This window comes from Cajanus cajan, chromosome 2, assembly GCF_000230855.2.
Source record: "Cajanus cajan strain Asha chromosome 2, NIPB_CcT2T_4, whole genome shotgun sequence".
Classification (NCBI taxonomy): Eukaryota; Viridiplantae; Streptophyta; class Magnoliopsida; order Fabales; family Fabaceae; genus Cajanus; species Cajanus cajan.
The window spans coordinates 63,865,478-63,880,149 of record NC_138518.1 but is presented as its reverse complement, the minus strand read 5'-3'; the positions used below and the strand labels follow the sequence as shown (position 1 = coordinate 63,880,149).

Sequence of the window (14,672 nt, the reverse complement as noted above, 5' to 3'; positions counted from 1 at the left end):
AATAAATAATAATCTACGTTTTGGCTTGTAACAAAATATTATTTTAATATTGACGAAAAATAATCTTGAGAATATCATATGAGTGTGTCTAGTTTGGTGTTTGAAAGAGACTAACGCAAGAAAAGGAGAAGGAAGTGTCACTTTGAAAATTTTAGCATCCAATTTTGAGGTGGTTAAATTTAGAATAAAAAATACTTTAAGAATCAATCTTTAAATGTTTTGTTGATTTTTTTTATTCACTTTATAAAAGAGAGAAGACTTTTGATTATAATATGAAATTTAATTGCGTTAAATAAAAGCATAATTATCCTCTCTCTTTTTTTCACGATTGACGAATTAGTATATGATGTCTATAAACATGTGACTTTATAGTAAGATAAAACTTTGGTTAACCACTTGTGTTTCGAATTGACCCTTGTTTAATCATGTCTATTTCTGATAGACCTTCAATTCTTTTGACGTGGTTACATTCAAAATAAAAATTACTTCAAATCAATCTTTAAATGTCTCATTCAATTGTTTTCATTCATTCTTTATAGAAAAGAGAAGAATTTTGATTGTAATATGAGATTTAATTGTCTTTAACCAAGTGAAGCATGGGGCTGGTTTGGCCTCATTTTTTTCTTCATATTTTTTATGTTGTTTCAGAGAGGCTTTTAGACCTCTTGCACTCACCAAAAAAGGTGAAACATACAAGTAATCATTTTTTTCACATAACCAACTAATGCACCAGACTTACTTGTGTACAATATGGATAATTACTCTATACTTAAATGCTGTAATAAGACTTGTTTAAAAATAAAACAAACAAAATTTATATACTTAATAAAAATATATATCTTTTTGATATACACTTTTTGTCAATTATTTTATCCTACAATTTTTAAAACATTTATTTTATTTATTTATTATTAGACTCTATAATTAACTACCTAAAACTACTTGCATTTATCAATAACTGTTCTTTCATGTTTAACTTCAAATACATAGGAGGCAGGAAGTGTCTTTTACGCATGAGTAAAAGATAAAAATAATAGTGGATAATTTGTAATTGGAGGACAAGTAATTTGGGATAGTTGTAGGGATAAAATAAGAAAGAAAGAAAATATATATACATTCTCTTTATATATGGTATAGACAAGATTGACCTAATAAGTGAAGCCTAAAATCTTTTTTTTAAATGAGAAAAATTATATATTAAGTTTGTTTGTCAATATATGAAACATTTTTTTTTTATAATATATGTAGCCTTTTTCTTTATAAATACTAATAGTAAATTTTTTTTGTCAATAGACCTAAATTATAATTTGAGTTTTAGAAACCTTATCTTTAAGTCATATATAATATAGTTATATAAAAAATGGATCATGATTCATGTTATAATCACTAATGAAGTATTTTACTCATACTTTTTTGAAAAGGAATAATGTTATATTTATCTATTAAACATGAATAGTTATATCGTTTAAGAGTGTTTATAAGTGTTTTATCCATATGAAAGTGTTTTTGATGATTCTCTTAATTATTTTGACAATTTCAATTTATATTTATTATTTTTATTTTAAATTAAATTTTAATAATTAAAATAAATTATCAATAATTAAAATAATCTTATGTGACAATATAAGTTTTTTTTATTATACCATATTACAATATAAGTCATTCATCCTATATATCAAACACAAATAATTATTTTTTGTAATAGCATTTTTTGCATTTTTATTGTGTGAGAATTTTTAGAGATTTTTTTATATACTTTTTACTTATTTCAATTTTATTTATAATATTTATTTTTAAAATAAATTTTAATATTTTTAAGTACATATTTTAATAATTAAAAATAATTTTACATCATAATATAAATTATTTGTCATAAATTTAAAATATAATTTATTTATTTAACAATATTTATTTATAGAAAATTTAAATATAATATAATTTTTAATTATATATATAGTTTATTATAAATTTTAGTTATACATTAAATATTTACCCTGAAAAATATTAGTTAAAATTAATTTGCATGTCAATTCAAATACTTGTTAAAAGCCTTTTTGCGACAGTGACTGCTTGTTGATAAAAATATTGAATAATTTGGAGATGCGGGGTATCGATCCCCGTACCTCTCGCATGCTAAGCGAGCGCTCTACCATCTGAGCTACATCCCCATATATAAATAAAATGCTTCTTAGGTTAAATTATAAAAACAATTGATTTTTTTTATCAAATATATTATAATTCACGTCTTAACCATTAATAGGCTAATTTTTTTTCTTAAACCTCCCTAAATTATATTTTTAAAAATCAAATGATTTATTTTGATGATGTAAAGTTATATTAGCATTTGTATTATTTAATTTAGTGGTAATATTTTTGTTGGTTATGATTTTTTTTTTATATTTTAAATAGTTTCCTAAATTATAAAAATTTATAATCAATTTTTTTTATTTTTTTATTCAAAATTTGTAATCAGGTTCTTGTGATTAATGGTCTATTAACAAACCTCCAACCTTGTGCATAGATAATTAATTACAGAAATTGAAAGTATTAAACAGTTAAAAAACTTAAAAATGATTTAATATGAAAGTTTTGTATATTAAAATATTTATTTTGAATAAAATAAAATATATTTTCTAAAATAATTACTTATAAAAATTTTAGAATTTTTTTAAAAGATAAAATTATCAAAATTGACCATATTTTATGTTTTGGTGGTCACTTTAATCATGTTGAGTCTTTATTTTGATGTTTGAAAAGAACAAGATCAACTTGACATATTTGTTCCTATTCGAATCATCTCCAATGAATTTAAAAACTAATGAATACAATTTAATGTTGTCGATCTCAAGTTGAAAAAAAGAAAAAGAAATTGTCATTATCCAAAACCAATCGCACATCTTCAATCTTTCTTTTTACCAAAAGTACATTTTTCTTCCCTTGTTCTTCTTTCATCTTTTTGAACTTATTTAGGGTTAATATTTTTAGTTTTGTTTCACTAATATTTTTTAAAATTAATATTATTTTATTATTTGATAGATTTAATTATTTATTTAATCTTCTAAATTTGGAATATATATTTCTTGTCTCCAAATTTAATTTTTTTAATTCTTATATTTTTAAAAACTATTATTTTAATTTCTCATAATCACTAATAATATAATTCTATTAATTTTAATTGGTGGAAAATAACATTATATTTTAAAAGAAGAGAACATGAAATATTGAAAACTACTTATATTATTTCATGTTATTTTAAAAACTAAAATAACTATTATATTTACTCCGAATGTGAGCAAGTTTATAATGGACTGAAAACGTCGAAATTTAGAAAGTGTGCAAATTATGAGACATGTCTCCTATTATTAAGTTTTATTTAGAAAGTATGTATTTGAAATAAAAAATAAATAAAGTATATTCTGTCAAAGTTAACAATTTGTTAAAGACCATTAGTTATAATAATATGATATAATTACAAAATTTGAAGAAAAATTAATGATTCAATTTTTTTTTCCTTATAGTTTAGACTTTAGAGACATTTAAAAAACTCAAAAGTTAATAGAATTACCTAGTATTATCTATATTATTTAATTAATAAATGAAATAATCATGTGTTCATTTTTTTAGCTCGCAAAATTATTTAACTTCTTAATAAGAATTTGTTTGAATGAATAACTTAATTAAAACTTTATTTAAAAAGTTTTTATGTTATACGTATTTAAATTTCAATAAGTTGTTACATTTGATAAACATGTTTATTAACACTTATATAATTTTAAAGTGTTTAATTATAATTTAAACACTATTAAAATGTTGTCTCATTTTAGAAATTAAAATTTTTTTGAAATAAAATCTTGATTGAAAATAAAATAAAAAAATTAAAAATTAACTAAATAATTTTTAAAATTAACATCATATATTACTATAATATTAAAAATAATAAAAAGGTACTCATCACCATTCATCCAATTGCAGTTTATCAAAATAAATTAATATTAAAGTATGAGAAATATATATTATATATATATATATAACTATGATTTTTGGGAGCAATATATATAATCATGATTAAAAATTAAGAATCATAAATTTTAAAAATTAAAAATTAATTTCACATCAAATTATGACTAAAAATATTATTGTATAAATGCTAACAATAAAATTATTCTAGATGTGCTAATTTAGAAAAAGAAAAGTTAAAAAAAAAATTATAATAGGAAAATGTGAATTTTATGGAGAAGAGATCCAAAAATTTTTGGAAGGGAAGAAAAAAAAAATAAAGAGGAACAAAAAGGTAAAAACAAAAAATTCTGAAGAAAGTAATAAAAAAATAGAAATAATTTTTAATGAAAGAATGAAAAAAATAAAAAAATAAAAACTATTTATATTCGTAACAAGATTCTAACATATATAATTAATAATATAGTTTTGCATAAGTTAAAGGGATAAATTAAAAAAATTAATAATTGAAAACATTAATTATTTTAGATATTTTTTTTTCAAATACCAAAATTACACCAAGCATTTTCATTATAACCTTCTTTCTTTCTTTTTTCTTCAAATAATAACAGAAGTATATTCTAGTTTGCTTACTGCCAAAATAGAGGCATGTTCTAACTAATTTCAACTCAACCTCTTTTAATAGCTAATAAAGTTATACAAAAAATTAAAATGATAAACCTCAAATTCGCTAGCTCCATGCAAAAACAATTGTTTGACCATTAAATTGGGAAAATGTGATAAAAGATTACGAGAGAATAACAACAGAAAAGGAGTGTTGATAAATAAGGATTCAGAATCACGAAAGCGATTCGTTGTTAACAGCAAACACTCATCTAATCGTGTCACCTATAAAATACTACAATATTCCCTATTTCTCAGCATTTCTGTTAACAAAAGAAAGTGTGACATTGTTGTTTAAACCAAGAAGAAGGGAAAGAGGAGAGTATATTCGTTTGAAGGAACAGGACCAACGACGCCACTTCTATCTCTTTGACACTTGCTCTTATTCATTCAACTACCTTTCAATTTCCAATTTTTAATAAAAGGGTCTTTAATTTTATCGAACTATAGAATATATTGGTTTATTATACAAAATTATTATATTGGCATGGCACAAGAACAAGAAAATGAAGCAAAGCCTCAGTCTTCTTCCTCTCAGCCTTCTGTGGAACCGGACATGGACACTAAGTCCATCATGATTCCAACAACTTCATGGTTTACACCAAAGAGGTAAGCTTTTTATTTTTTCTTTAATAGATCTGTGCTGGAGAAAAAAAATGGGCAAAGGAAGGAAATTTTGAATTTTTGTGATTTGGGTATGTTTTAGGAAGGGGGAGTAAGTCTGGGTATTTTTCTTTTTTCCTTTTTCATTTTTTTTATTGCGCGTGGGGAACGTTTTCTTTGTCTTGAAGTCTATTGGGCGTTTTTTTTTTCTTCTCCTAATTTGTTCGTGATTAGATTTGTGTTGTTGGGTATTGTATTATTCTTGTTTGGTCAATGCAGGTGTAGAATGAGTTGAAATTTGAAAATTCAATGATGTGGTGTATTTGAAAATTCTTGATCTGCTTTTTCTTGTACTGTAGGTTACTGGGTATATTTTGTGTGATTAACATGCTAAACTATTTGGACCGAGGTGCAATAGCAAGCAATGGGGTTAATGGAAGTCGAAGAACTTGTGAAGGTGGCACCTGCAAACCTGGAACTGGAATACAGTAAGTGTAAGATATACTAAGATCTTTGACATAAATAGTGAAAATGTATGTAGTTGTCTTACACTTAGGTATTAAATTTTTATTGCACGATTGTTGGGTTTGTTTTACAAATTCTCTTAGTTCTTGATTCTTGATTTATGTTTATGTTATAGGCTGGAACATGTTTTTTTACATGATTCGCAAAGGATGAGACTGTTTATTGCATGGCTAATAGAAGCTAATTTATCGAACTGATACCTCTGATTTTAGTGGGCCTTCCTCTTTTTAAAACAAGAAGAAAAGATGCTGTCATGGCTTTAAATAGATTTTGGTGTATTTGTTATCTTTATGGTTTTTCTTAAAAAATTAAAAAGAAATTATCGTTTTTGTCTTGGATGAAAAGAAGCATGAACTCAATTAATACCCAGCAGGTTAACTATTGCCTATATGAGTTTTTCCTTCTGTTTTGTGCCTTGACATGACATGTCATATGATAATATCGAGTAGTTGTAGTAGTAGTTTTGATTACATCGATTTCTCCTTCCATACAGGGGGGATTTTAACTTGACCAATTTTGAGGACGGAGTTCTATCATCTGCTTTTATGGTTGGACTTCTTCTGGCTTCTCCAGTATTTGCTTCTCTAGCAAAGAGGTAATGACTGTTTGTGTGGAAAATATTCCTGTTGCATACCTTCAATAAGAGACATGTTGTTTCATGACTAAGTCTTAATATCTCATAATACTAGATAGATTTTATCTTGGTAAGAGGGGCCTAAGGGAGTGGGAGAGTGAAATACAGTAAAGTCATCATTTGAAATATACATTTCTCTATCAAAACTGATTAATCACCTTGCAAACATTCTCATAAAATATTACTTTCCTTGATGATTGAGAGATTCTACTATTTTATGTTTTGATAATTATATTGGGGGCTCCAAAGTTGTACCATATTCCATTTAGACATGAAGGTGAAAGAGGAAGGGGAGGGGGATACAAAAAAATATTTTACAGAAATTTTATACACTGCACCTCCTGTTTGCCATGACGTAGATGAAAGTCCTTTGGCATTATGGCAATTAAAGTAAATAATCTACTTGAGACGTAGTTTACTCGAGTTATTCCGACTCAATCAACCAGCCTTGTGCTCCTCCTACTTTAAATTTAGTTATGCTAACAATCTATTCATTTTTAGATTGCACTCATAAAATTTAGCTTATTCATTTTTAGACCTTTTTTCTCCATTAAACTCAGGTTCCTATGTTTATTAGACATAGTCATCCAATAATGAAAATTTCTAACCCCTGTCATGCACACCCAGTACCATTTATATGATTTGTAATTAAGATCATTGACTTAGATAAATGGTTAATCATTATGTAATTTTTATATTTTGCAGTGTAAACCCGTTTAGACTTATTGGAGTTGGATTATCAGTATGGACTCTTGCAACCTTACTTTGTGGTTTCTCTTTCAATTTCTGGTTCATTGCACTCTGCCGCATGTAAGTTATTTTTCAAATGCTGGTTTTGTACTGAATACATACATAGTAGTACACAATGTAAGAATCATCTTTTTTTCCCTCTTATTACTTCCCTATTTCTCTATAGGCTAGTTGGTGTTGGCGAGGCTTCATTTATAAGTCTTGCAGCACCTTTCATTGATGACAATGCTCCAGCTCCACAGGTTTGTTTCTGTCCCATGATCGTAGAATGTTTCTATATAGTCTGTTATGCTCATGTGTAGCCATCTTATTTATTTTAGTTATTGAACTTTTAAGTAATTTTTTTCTGGGATCCTGTTCAATTGTAGCTCCATCTACAATTATGATGTGAATATATGTTATCTTCATTGGATCATTAATACCTTTTAAATTGTGATGCTGTCTGCTTAGTGCAATTGCGTTTTGGATTCAATTCTTAAAAGTATACATTAAAAAATTAGAATATTTGTTTTGACAAGTTGTCTGGTTTTAGTTGGTTGTCCATTTTGGCAAAACCATCATTATATAAAAAAACAGTTTTTGTCAAGAACATAAACCAGCTTGGACATTACATAACTAAATGAAACAAATACTGTTTCCAGTATTTTTAGAATACTAAAGCACTGTATATTAATAGAACTGATGCAACTTTTTTTTAGTCATTTAATGTTATTAAGAACTAATGTGGGATATTTACTTTAATCATTAGTTGTATGTTTGCTTCCGTTCAACATCTTAATGGTTTATAGATAGTTACATATACTCTGATAAAACTGACTGATGTTTTCTTTACCTGTCTTGGTAGTTGAAATGTTATATGTCATTGTGGTTGTTATCTGTTTTCTTTATGGTGGAAACCTAACTTATATTGGTGTGTGTCAGAAAACGGCATGGCTTTCCATATTTTACATGTGTATACCAGCAGGATATGCAATTGGCTATGTCTATGGTGGTTTGGTAAGATTTCCTTTGGTTTTAATGCCAGTATTGAATTGTAGTTTTAAAATCTATGATGAAGGTACAATGGTATATATAAATTTTAAAATTATATATAGGATGGAAGCATAACTCTCTAACTAAATTTTTAAAACCAAATGAAAAGTAAAATGATTTAGATAAGAAAAATCTTAAAATAGCAGGTCCTTAAAAGTAAAAAGGAAGTTTTAAGTAATTCATTTATAATAAATATTGAATGACAATTGTCTCCTCCCCTTTCAATTACAATAGAAACAAAATGTTGGACGACCTATAGGTAAAGGAAATCTAGGATGGAAAGTTTAGGAACTCTCTTTTGCAGTATCAGTACTTATACTTAAGAAACAATCATGTGTATCTTCTTTTTTTTACTTGCCTTTAAATTGCTTTTTCTTATTTTATCCTTTTCATTGTTTATAAACAGGTTGGAAGTCATTTTGGTTGGCGTTATGCATTTTGGGTGGAAGCTATATTGATGTTTCCATTTGCTATTTTGGGATTTGTTATGAAGCCTTTGCAGCTGAAAGGTGCACATTTTTCTCGTGCATTGATTTTCTGTAGTACCCTAACATTGTTTCCCATTGCTAAGCTACTTGTGCATCCAGGTTTTGCCCCTACTGATTCAGAAAAGGCACTGACAGTTGAGATAGTTGGGTCAGAAGTTCAAGGTACGGTTATGTTAATTTGGAAAGAGTATATTGCATCTAATACAAATTTACGGTGATGAAAATTCTATAAAGAGTAATGTTAATTTAGATATACTCAGGTTCATGATAAACCCCATACATGGCAGCATATCCACGTTTTAATATAAACTTTAGAATTATAAATAAGTGCGCACTACGAAATTCAATAATAGATATATTACTATGAATTGTGTTCACCATGCACCCAAGTCTAGAATAACACTACTTATATGTTGGCAGCATATCCCCATTATAAGTAAGTGCATATTAGGAAATTAAATACTGGATATTCTACAGAGTCAACACTGCTCATAGTTTTATACAAAAATCAAGAAATTTTACTTTTTTAGCTATAGATTCTTACCAGCTTATCCCTTGTGGGATGTGCCTGTGTTATTCTTTAATTGCTCCTTTAAACTTATTTTTACCCTGGTTATTGCTCTTGTACTGTGTAATACGTTTTTTTTTTTTTTTTATTGGAGGATTCTTGATCCTTCTTTTCTATATTTCTCTGGTATTATTGTGACTTCCCTTTATCTGAAAAAGGATAAAATCTATTCCACTCCCATGAAACCCTAGTAGTTGAACAGACTCTCAGGTTATTGTTTTATCAAACAACTAGGTTTACTTGTTTTCTTCGGTAATCAAAACTACTCTTTTGCATAAAAGGCTCAAAGTTGTCTATGGTTGAAGTGATTGTTGCCATTTCCCTTTCATGGTTGTGTGGAAAGTAATATGCTTTTTCACTGGGACAGGGTCAACACCACTAAATTCTTTTCAGTTAACTAAAAAAAATTATGTTTCTGTTTTGTTGGTTTGCTTCTGATTCACAATATCTCTTTGTTACTTAACAAAATCCACTTATATGATGAGAAGGTGTGGAGGCTTCAAATGGAAAAGATGAACCATTATCCTTGAAGTCTGAGTTCAGAGACAAAAGCTCACTTGAACCTTCCAAGTGAGAACACTACCCCTATCCTTGATTTATTGAGTGGTGTTTTTATTCCAGCCAGTATTTCTCATCTTTAAGGATAAAATTCTCTCCCTCCAGCTGAGAATGATTATTCCACCATCCTTCTAAACTAATTTCTTCCCCCTCTATCAATTTATTGTATGTGTCTGACATCACTGGCTGACTGATGTATATATAAAATGATATTTTGTTGATTCCTGTCTTATTTTAGGTCAAAATCTGCAACCACAATATTAGACCAGTTCTCAAGATTTCTGAAAGATATGAAAGAACTTTTGCTTAATAAGGTTTTTGTTGTCAATGTTCTAGGTAATTCTTTCTCGTACTGGTCTACCATGTGTATCAACTTATTTCTTGAGATTTAATTTATGTTGTTAAATTCATCTTAGAAGCTTCCATGTGACTACCTTACTTCTTTGGGAACTTCATATATCTCTCCTTTACCTATATGTATATTATGTTCAACAATCATATTGTTTTTTTATACATCCATTCAATTTTGTTTCATGAATGTCTATTTGCAGGTTACATAGCATACAACTTTGTATTAGGTGCTTACTCATATTGGGGACCCAAAGTTGGCTATAGTATATATCACATGGTGAGATTTTATTTCATCTAATGACCACAAGTATGCATAAGATTTACTTAACATAACTGTTCATTCTTTCTTTTATCTTGTTACATGCTTAAAATAAGTAAATACCCAGTAATTTTATAGTTTCAGGTGAAATGCAATATTATTATCTACTATTACACTAAATTATTGAATTAAGAACAATTTACTTTGGCAGACTAATGCAGATATGATATTTGGAGGAATTACTGTTGTATGTGGAATATTTGGCACCTTAGGAGGAGGCTTTGTTCTTGATTTCATGACTAGCAGCATATCAAATGCATTTAAGGTTGGTATTTGAATTCTGAGTGTAAATTCTAGCATTATTTATACAGGTTTATGCTTTTTTCTATGCAGTTTTTATTTTTTAATTTTACTTTTTACACATTGAAGACTAATTTAAGTCAGATAACTGGATTTGCACTAGTAAACTATTATGCCTGAGTCGTTCCTAATATAAACTTCAATCTTGTATGGATATATATGAGATGAACTGGATTTAGTTGACCAAAAAAATTGGGATTAGGCCTCATCAAAATCCTTTGTACTAGATTGCACTAAGAGGTTAGGGGTATGTTGTTGTAGCCGAATAGGCAAATTTATTTTTAGTCACATCATCTGATATTTAATTGATCAAATTATGCCTCATTTTTGTTTTTGAAAATAATGGTTGCAGTTTTGAAAATATTTGCCTCTTTAAATTAATATTTGTTTCTGTAAAATATGGGAAACTCTTTTATCAAAGTCTGCTGCAAGTAAATTCGTTTGTTAATCATTCAAAGTGTATTCTCAGCCAAAAAACGATTTCATTGTTTATCAACACTGGTTTCTATAATACACCACATAAAGTGTACATGTGCAATGATTGAAGTTGTAATGGACTTGATCAATGGAATCAGTAAGCCATGCATACTGACTCATATTGTGTTCTCTGCATAATTGTCACTCCTAAGATTCTCATAGAATTTCCTTTGCTATTTTCTGAACATTTTCTATTCTTTTGCAGCTTCTCTCAGTGACAACATTTATCGGTGGTGCTTGTTGTTTTTGTGCCTTCTTATTTAGAACCGAGTATGGATTCCTAGCTCTTTTTGCTATTGGTGAACTACTTGTGTTTGCCACTCAGGTACTTCACTTCTCTGCGAGGAAGATTTGTTCATGTTTGCTTGTTTGTAAATGTAGTAAGACATGATAAACTATATATGTGCTTGTCATCTTAGTATATCAGCTACTTTGAGTGTTCCTTTGTTAGCTGAGGGTCTCGAAGTTCCTAAGCTATATTCTTAATAAATTATTATATTTTAGTATTCTTATGAAAAACCACTAATACATTTGGGAAGTTAAACACAAGCTTGCTTTTCCAAACCTCTGGGTGCCTGGATGATGACTAATGTGTAACCACTTTTGGCTTTTGGGTGTGACGTATTTTGAAATAATCAAATTTGGAGGAATGAGTTTCTTGCTCCAAAAGAATGAATTTTTTTTAAGCTAATGTTAATTAAATTTACTTTTGAGTATGAAATAATTATTATCATAACATAAACAAAAAAGTTAATTTAAAATATCATCAACAACGAAACTCTTATCCTACTTAGTGAGATCGGCTACATGAATAACACAACTCTATTGAACCTAAAGACCAAATTCTCAAAAGACATTATTCACTATGAGATCGCTCTTAACACTTTCTTCCAATATCCTTTTTGGTCTCTCTCTCCCTCTGCCTTTTCACAGGGCTAAAATATTATCAATGAGGACAGTATTGAAAATTATGCAAAATATAGAGTATAAATTTTAGTCGAATGGATGTCTGGCTCAATCACACTTCATGAGGTGCAAAATGACTTCTGCTAAATTTGGCACCAAAAAAAGATGGTGCACAGTGCAGACATGGCGTATCTGTAGTTCCAAACTCTTTTTTGTATTTGTTTCTGGTGTTATCCTTTTTTTTCTTCTTCTTTTATCTACTAGTTAGGGTACATTACGTCTTTCTTTATCATTATTCCTTTAAAGAACAATTTTTAGTGGAAATTATGGAATAGAGTTTGTATGCTATGTCTAGCTTAGATAATTTTCTGTTACTTTATTTTTATGTATAATCTATGGCTTGTGATCATTAGAATTCTTGGTCTAAATTATTGCTCCCCATTTTTTTTTACAATTTTCTTCTTAGGGTCCTGTGAATTATGTATGTCTCCGTTGTGTTAAACCAAGTTTGAGGCCCCTGTCAATGGCAATGTCTACTGTTGCTATTCATATCTTTGGAGATGTACCTTCCTCACCACTTGTTGGAGTGTTGCAGGTTAGCTTTTTTTTAAGTTGTATTTGTTACAATTTTTAAGTGGAAGCAGTTTACTTTTCCTCAAATCAAAGGAAAAAAATGACAAATAAGTTGACGCCTTTGTGGCAATGTTTTGTAAATAACAGAATGTATTATGCCAAGTACAATACTAAGATGGAGATTCTATCATGCAGGATAATATTAATAATTGGAGAACGACTGCATTGATTCTAACAACTATATTTTTTCCAGCAGCTGCAATATGGTTCATTGGTAACTCATTATGGCAACTTTCTATTGATTTGCTACAAGAATATCACATCACTAGTTTCTTTAACATATTATCATTAATGTTATTGCTGGACTTGAGCAACATATGTATAATATATAGAAAAGTTTTCTGACTGGCCTAAGTCATAATGTGTTATGGTATTGTTTATTATTGCAGGAATATTTTTGCGTAGTGTGGATAGATATAATGAAGATAGTGAGGTTGAAGTATCAAGCGTCGAACGGACAAGCACAACACCATTGTTTGAAGAGAGAATTCCTGAAACATCAACATCTCATCAATCTCAGCAATGCTGATTTCTTTAGGTAGATTTTGTTTCGCATAATGATGGCCATTGAAATGTAAATACTAAAGCATTCTTATTTTTTAATTTTTTCTTTTGAAATTTTTCCCTTGCTTTATATTTTTTGTGTAAGTATCATTTTGCTAAGTAAAGGAAATGAAATACAATGGTCCATATTGGTAGCTTGACTGTCTAATCTCTACTTTGTTAAAGATTATTATTTAGGTTTATGTTTCACCATTTTGGGCATAACTTTGTAAATATATATCAGCTTGTCCAATTTTATTTTATTTTACTTGGTTCTGCAGTGCAATTATATGCCTTTTTATGTTTTATCTTTAATTGAATGTTCTTATATAAGGATACTTATGAGACCAATTCGTTGGCTTTGGATGATGGTAGAATATTTTTTATTTTATCAAAGTGATAAGTCTAATTGAATTATTAATGCCGCTGGTAAAGTTTGCACAATTTCTCTTCCCCTTGTCATGTTAATTTCTACGCTTCTCTCTCTCTTTCTCTCTTTATATATATATATATAAACTAAATAGACGTAAATCCACACAATACTTGGGAGATATATAAAATAAAATTGAGTAATTGTTAGTCTTGGTAGGATATTTGTTTAAAATTTAAATTACATGTTAAATTGGAAAAAAGAATAAGCTACTAGTTTTAAGTGACCTAATTTCTTTTAAAGCTCTTATTGCTAATTATAATGCAATTGTTTTAAAATTTATAATTTTACTAGCAAGGTGTGGCATTATGCCTAAAATTATTTATATACGAGATGAGAACAAAAATCATCTATCATGATAATTTCTTGTGTATTTAATTTCTTTAGATTTACTTAAATTATTTCAACCAACACAGAATTAGTTTAAGTGATGTTTTTGTTTAAAAATTGAAGAGCTAATTTTATTATATTCCAAATATTTTTTATTTGAATACAAATATCTCTTATGGAAAATATTTGTGATCAGGATAATAAGCGCGGCACTTCGTAATTAAAGATGGAACATAATGTAATCCACAACAATCCAAAAAAAAAAACAAATCTTATACATTTTTAAATATATTTATCAATTTATTCCATTTAAATAAAATATTATTTATTTATTATATTTTTTTAAATCTAACTATTCATTGTTCTTAAATTTCTCTCAACCATGTCTGGGTTTTATTTTATATGTTTCTGATATAATTTAGTTTTTTTTAAGTCTTGTGAAATCATTATGAGGGAAACAAAAATAATTTAGAATTTTTGTTTACCCTGTGTAACTATATGAATTAGAGTTATTTAAATTTAGGCAATTTATTCAGATAAGAGACGAAACCAGTTAAAAGATTCCATTTTCCATGGTTTTAACTATAAACAACCATTCTAAGAAA

General features: G+C 27.8%; 1 protein-coding gene and 1 non-coding gene across 3 annotated transcripts; one reads left to right on the top strand and one right to left on the bottom strand.

Annotated features, from left to right (window-relative positions):
- Positions 1-2,095: 2,095 nt before the first annotated feature.
- Positions 2,096-2,168, bottom strand: TRNAA-AGC (transfer RNA alanine (anticodon AGC)). Its single transcript has one exon. It is a non-coding gene; the product is annotated as a tRNA-Ala (tRNA).
- A 2,581-nt stretch (positions 2,169-4,749) lies between these two features.
- LOC109807498 (putative sphingolipid transporter spinster homolog 2) lies at positions 4,750-13,593 on the top strand. Of its 2 annotated transcripts, XM_020370029.3 has the most exons (16): positions 4,750-5,229; positions 5,583-5,711; positions 6,242-6,343; positions 7,088-7,192; positions 7,299-7,374; positions 8,054-8,128; positions 8,571-8,673; positions 8,752-8,814; positions 9,709-9,790; positions 10,017-10,114; positions 10,330-10,406; positions 10,600-10,713; positions 11,431-11,550; positions 12,598-12,726; positions 12,900-12,978; positions 13,154-13,593. In XM_020370029.3, exons 1-16 carry the CDS (start codon positions 5,108-5,110, stop codon positions 13,291-13,293), a joined length of 1,614 nt encoding a protein of 537 aa, XP_020225618.1. In that variant the 5' UTR covers positions 4,750-5,107; the 3' UTR covers positions 13,294-13,593. The 2 variants fall into 2 exon arrangements, with proteins under 2 accessions (XP_020225618.1, XP_020225620.1); XM_020370031.3 differs by lacking the exon at positions 4,750-5,229 and having other exon boundaries at positions 5,581-5,717.
- Positions 13,594-14,672: the final 1,079 nt, after the last annotated feature.

Bases quoted from the DNA above. Each gene is read 5' to 3' on its own strand.
- LOC109807498 (XM_020370029.3), top strand. From the start codon at position 5,108: ATGGCACAAGAACAAGAAAATGAAGCAAAGCCTCAGTCTTCTTCCTCT. The intron at 7,375-8,053 runs GTTTGTTTCTGT...GGTGTGTGTCAG, and splicing joins ACAATGCTCCAGCTCCACAG to AAAACGGCATGGCTTTCCAT. The intron at 8,674-8,751 runs GTGCACATTTTT...TTGTGCATCCAG, and splicing joins GAAGCCTTTGCAGCTGAAAG to GTTTTGCCCCTACTGATTCA.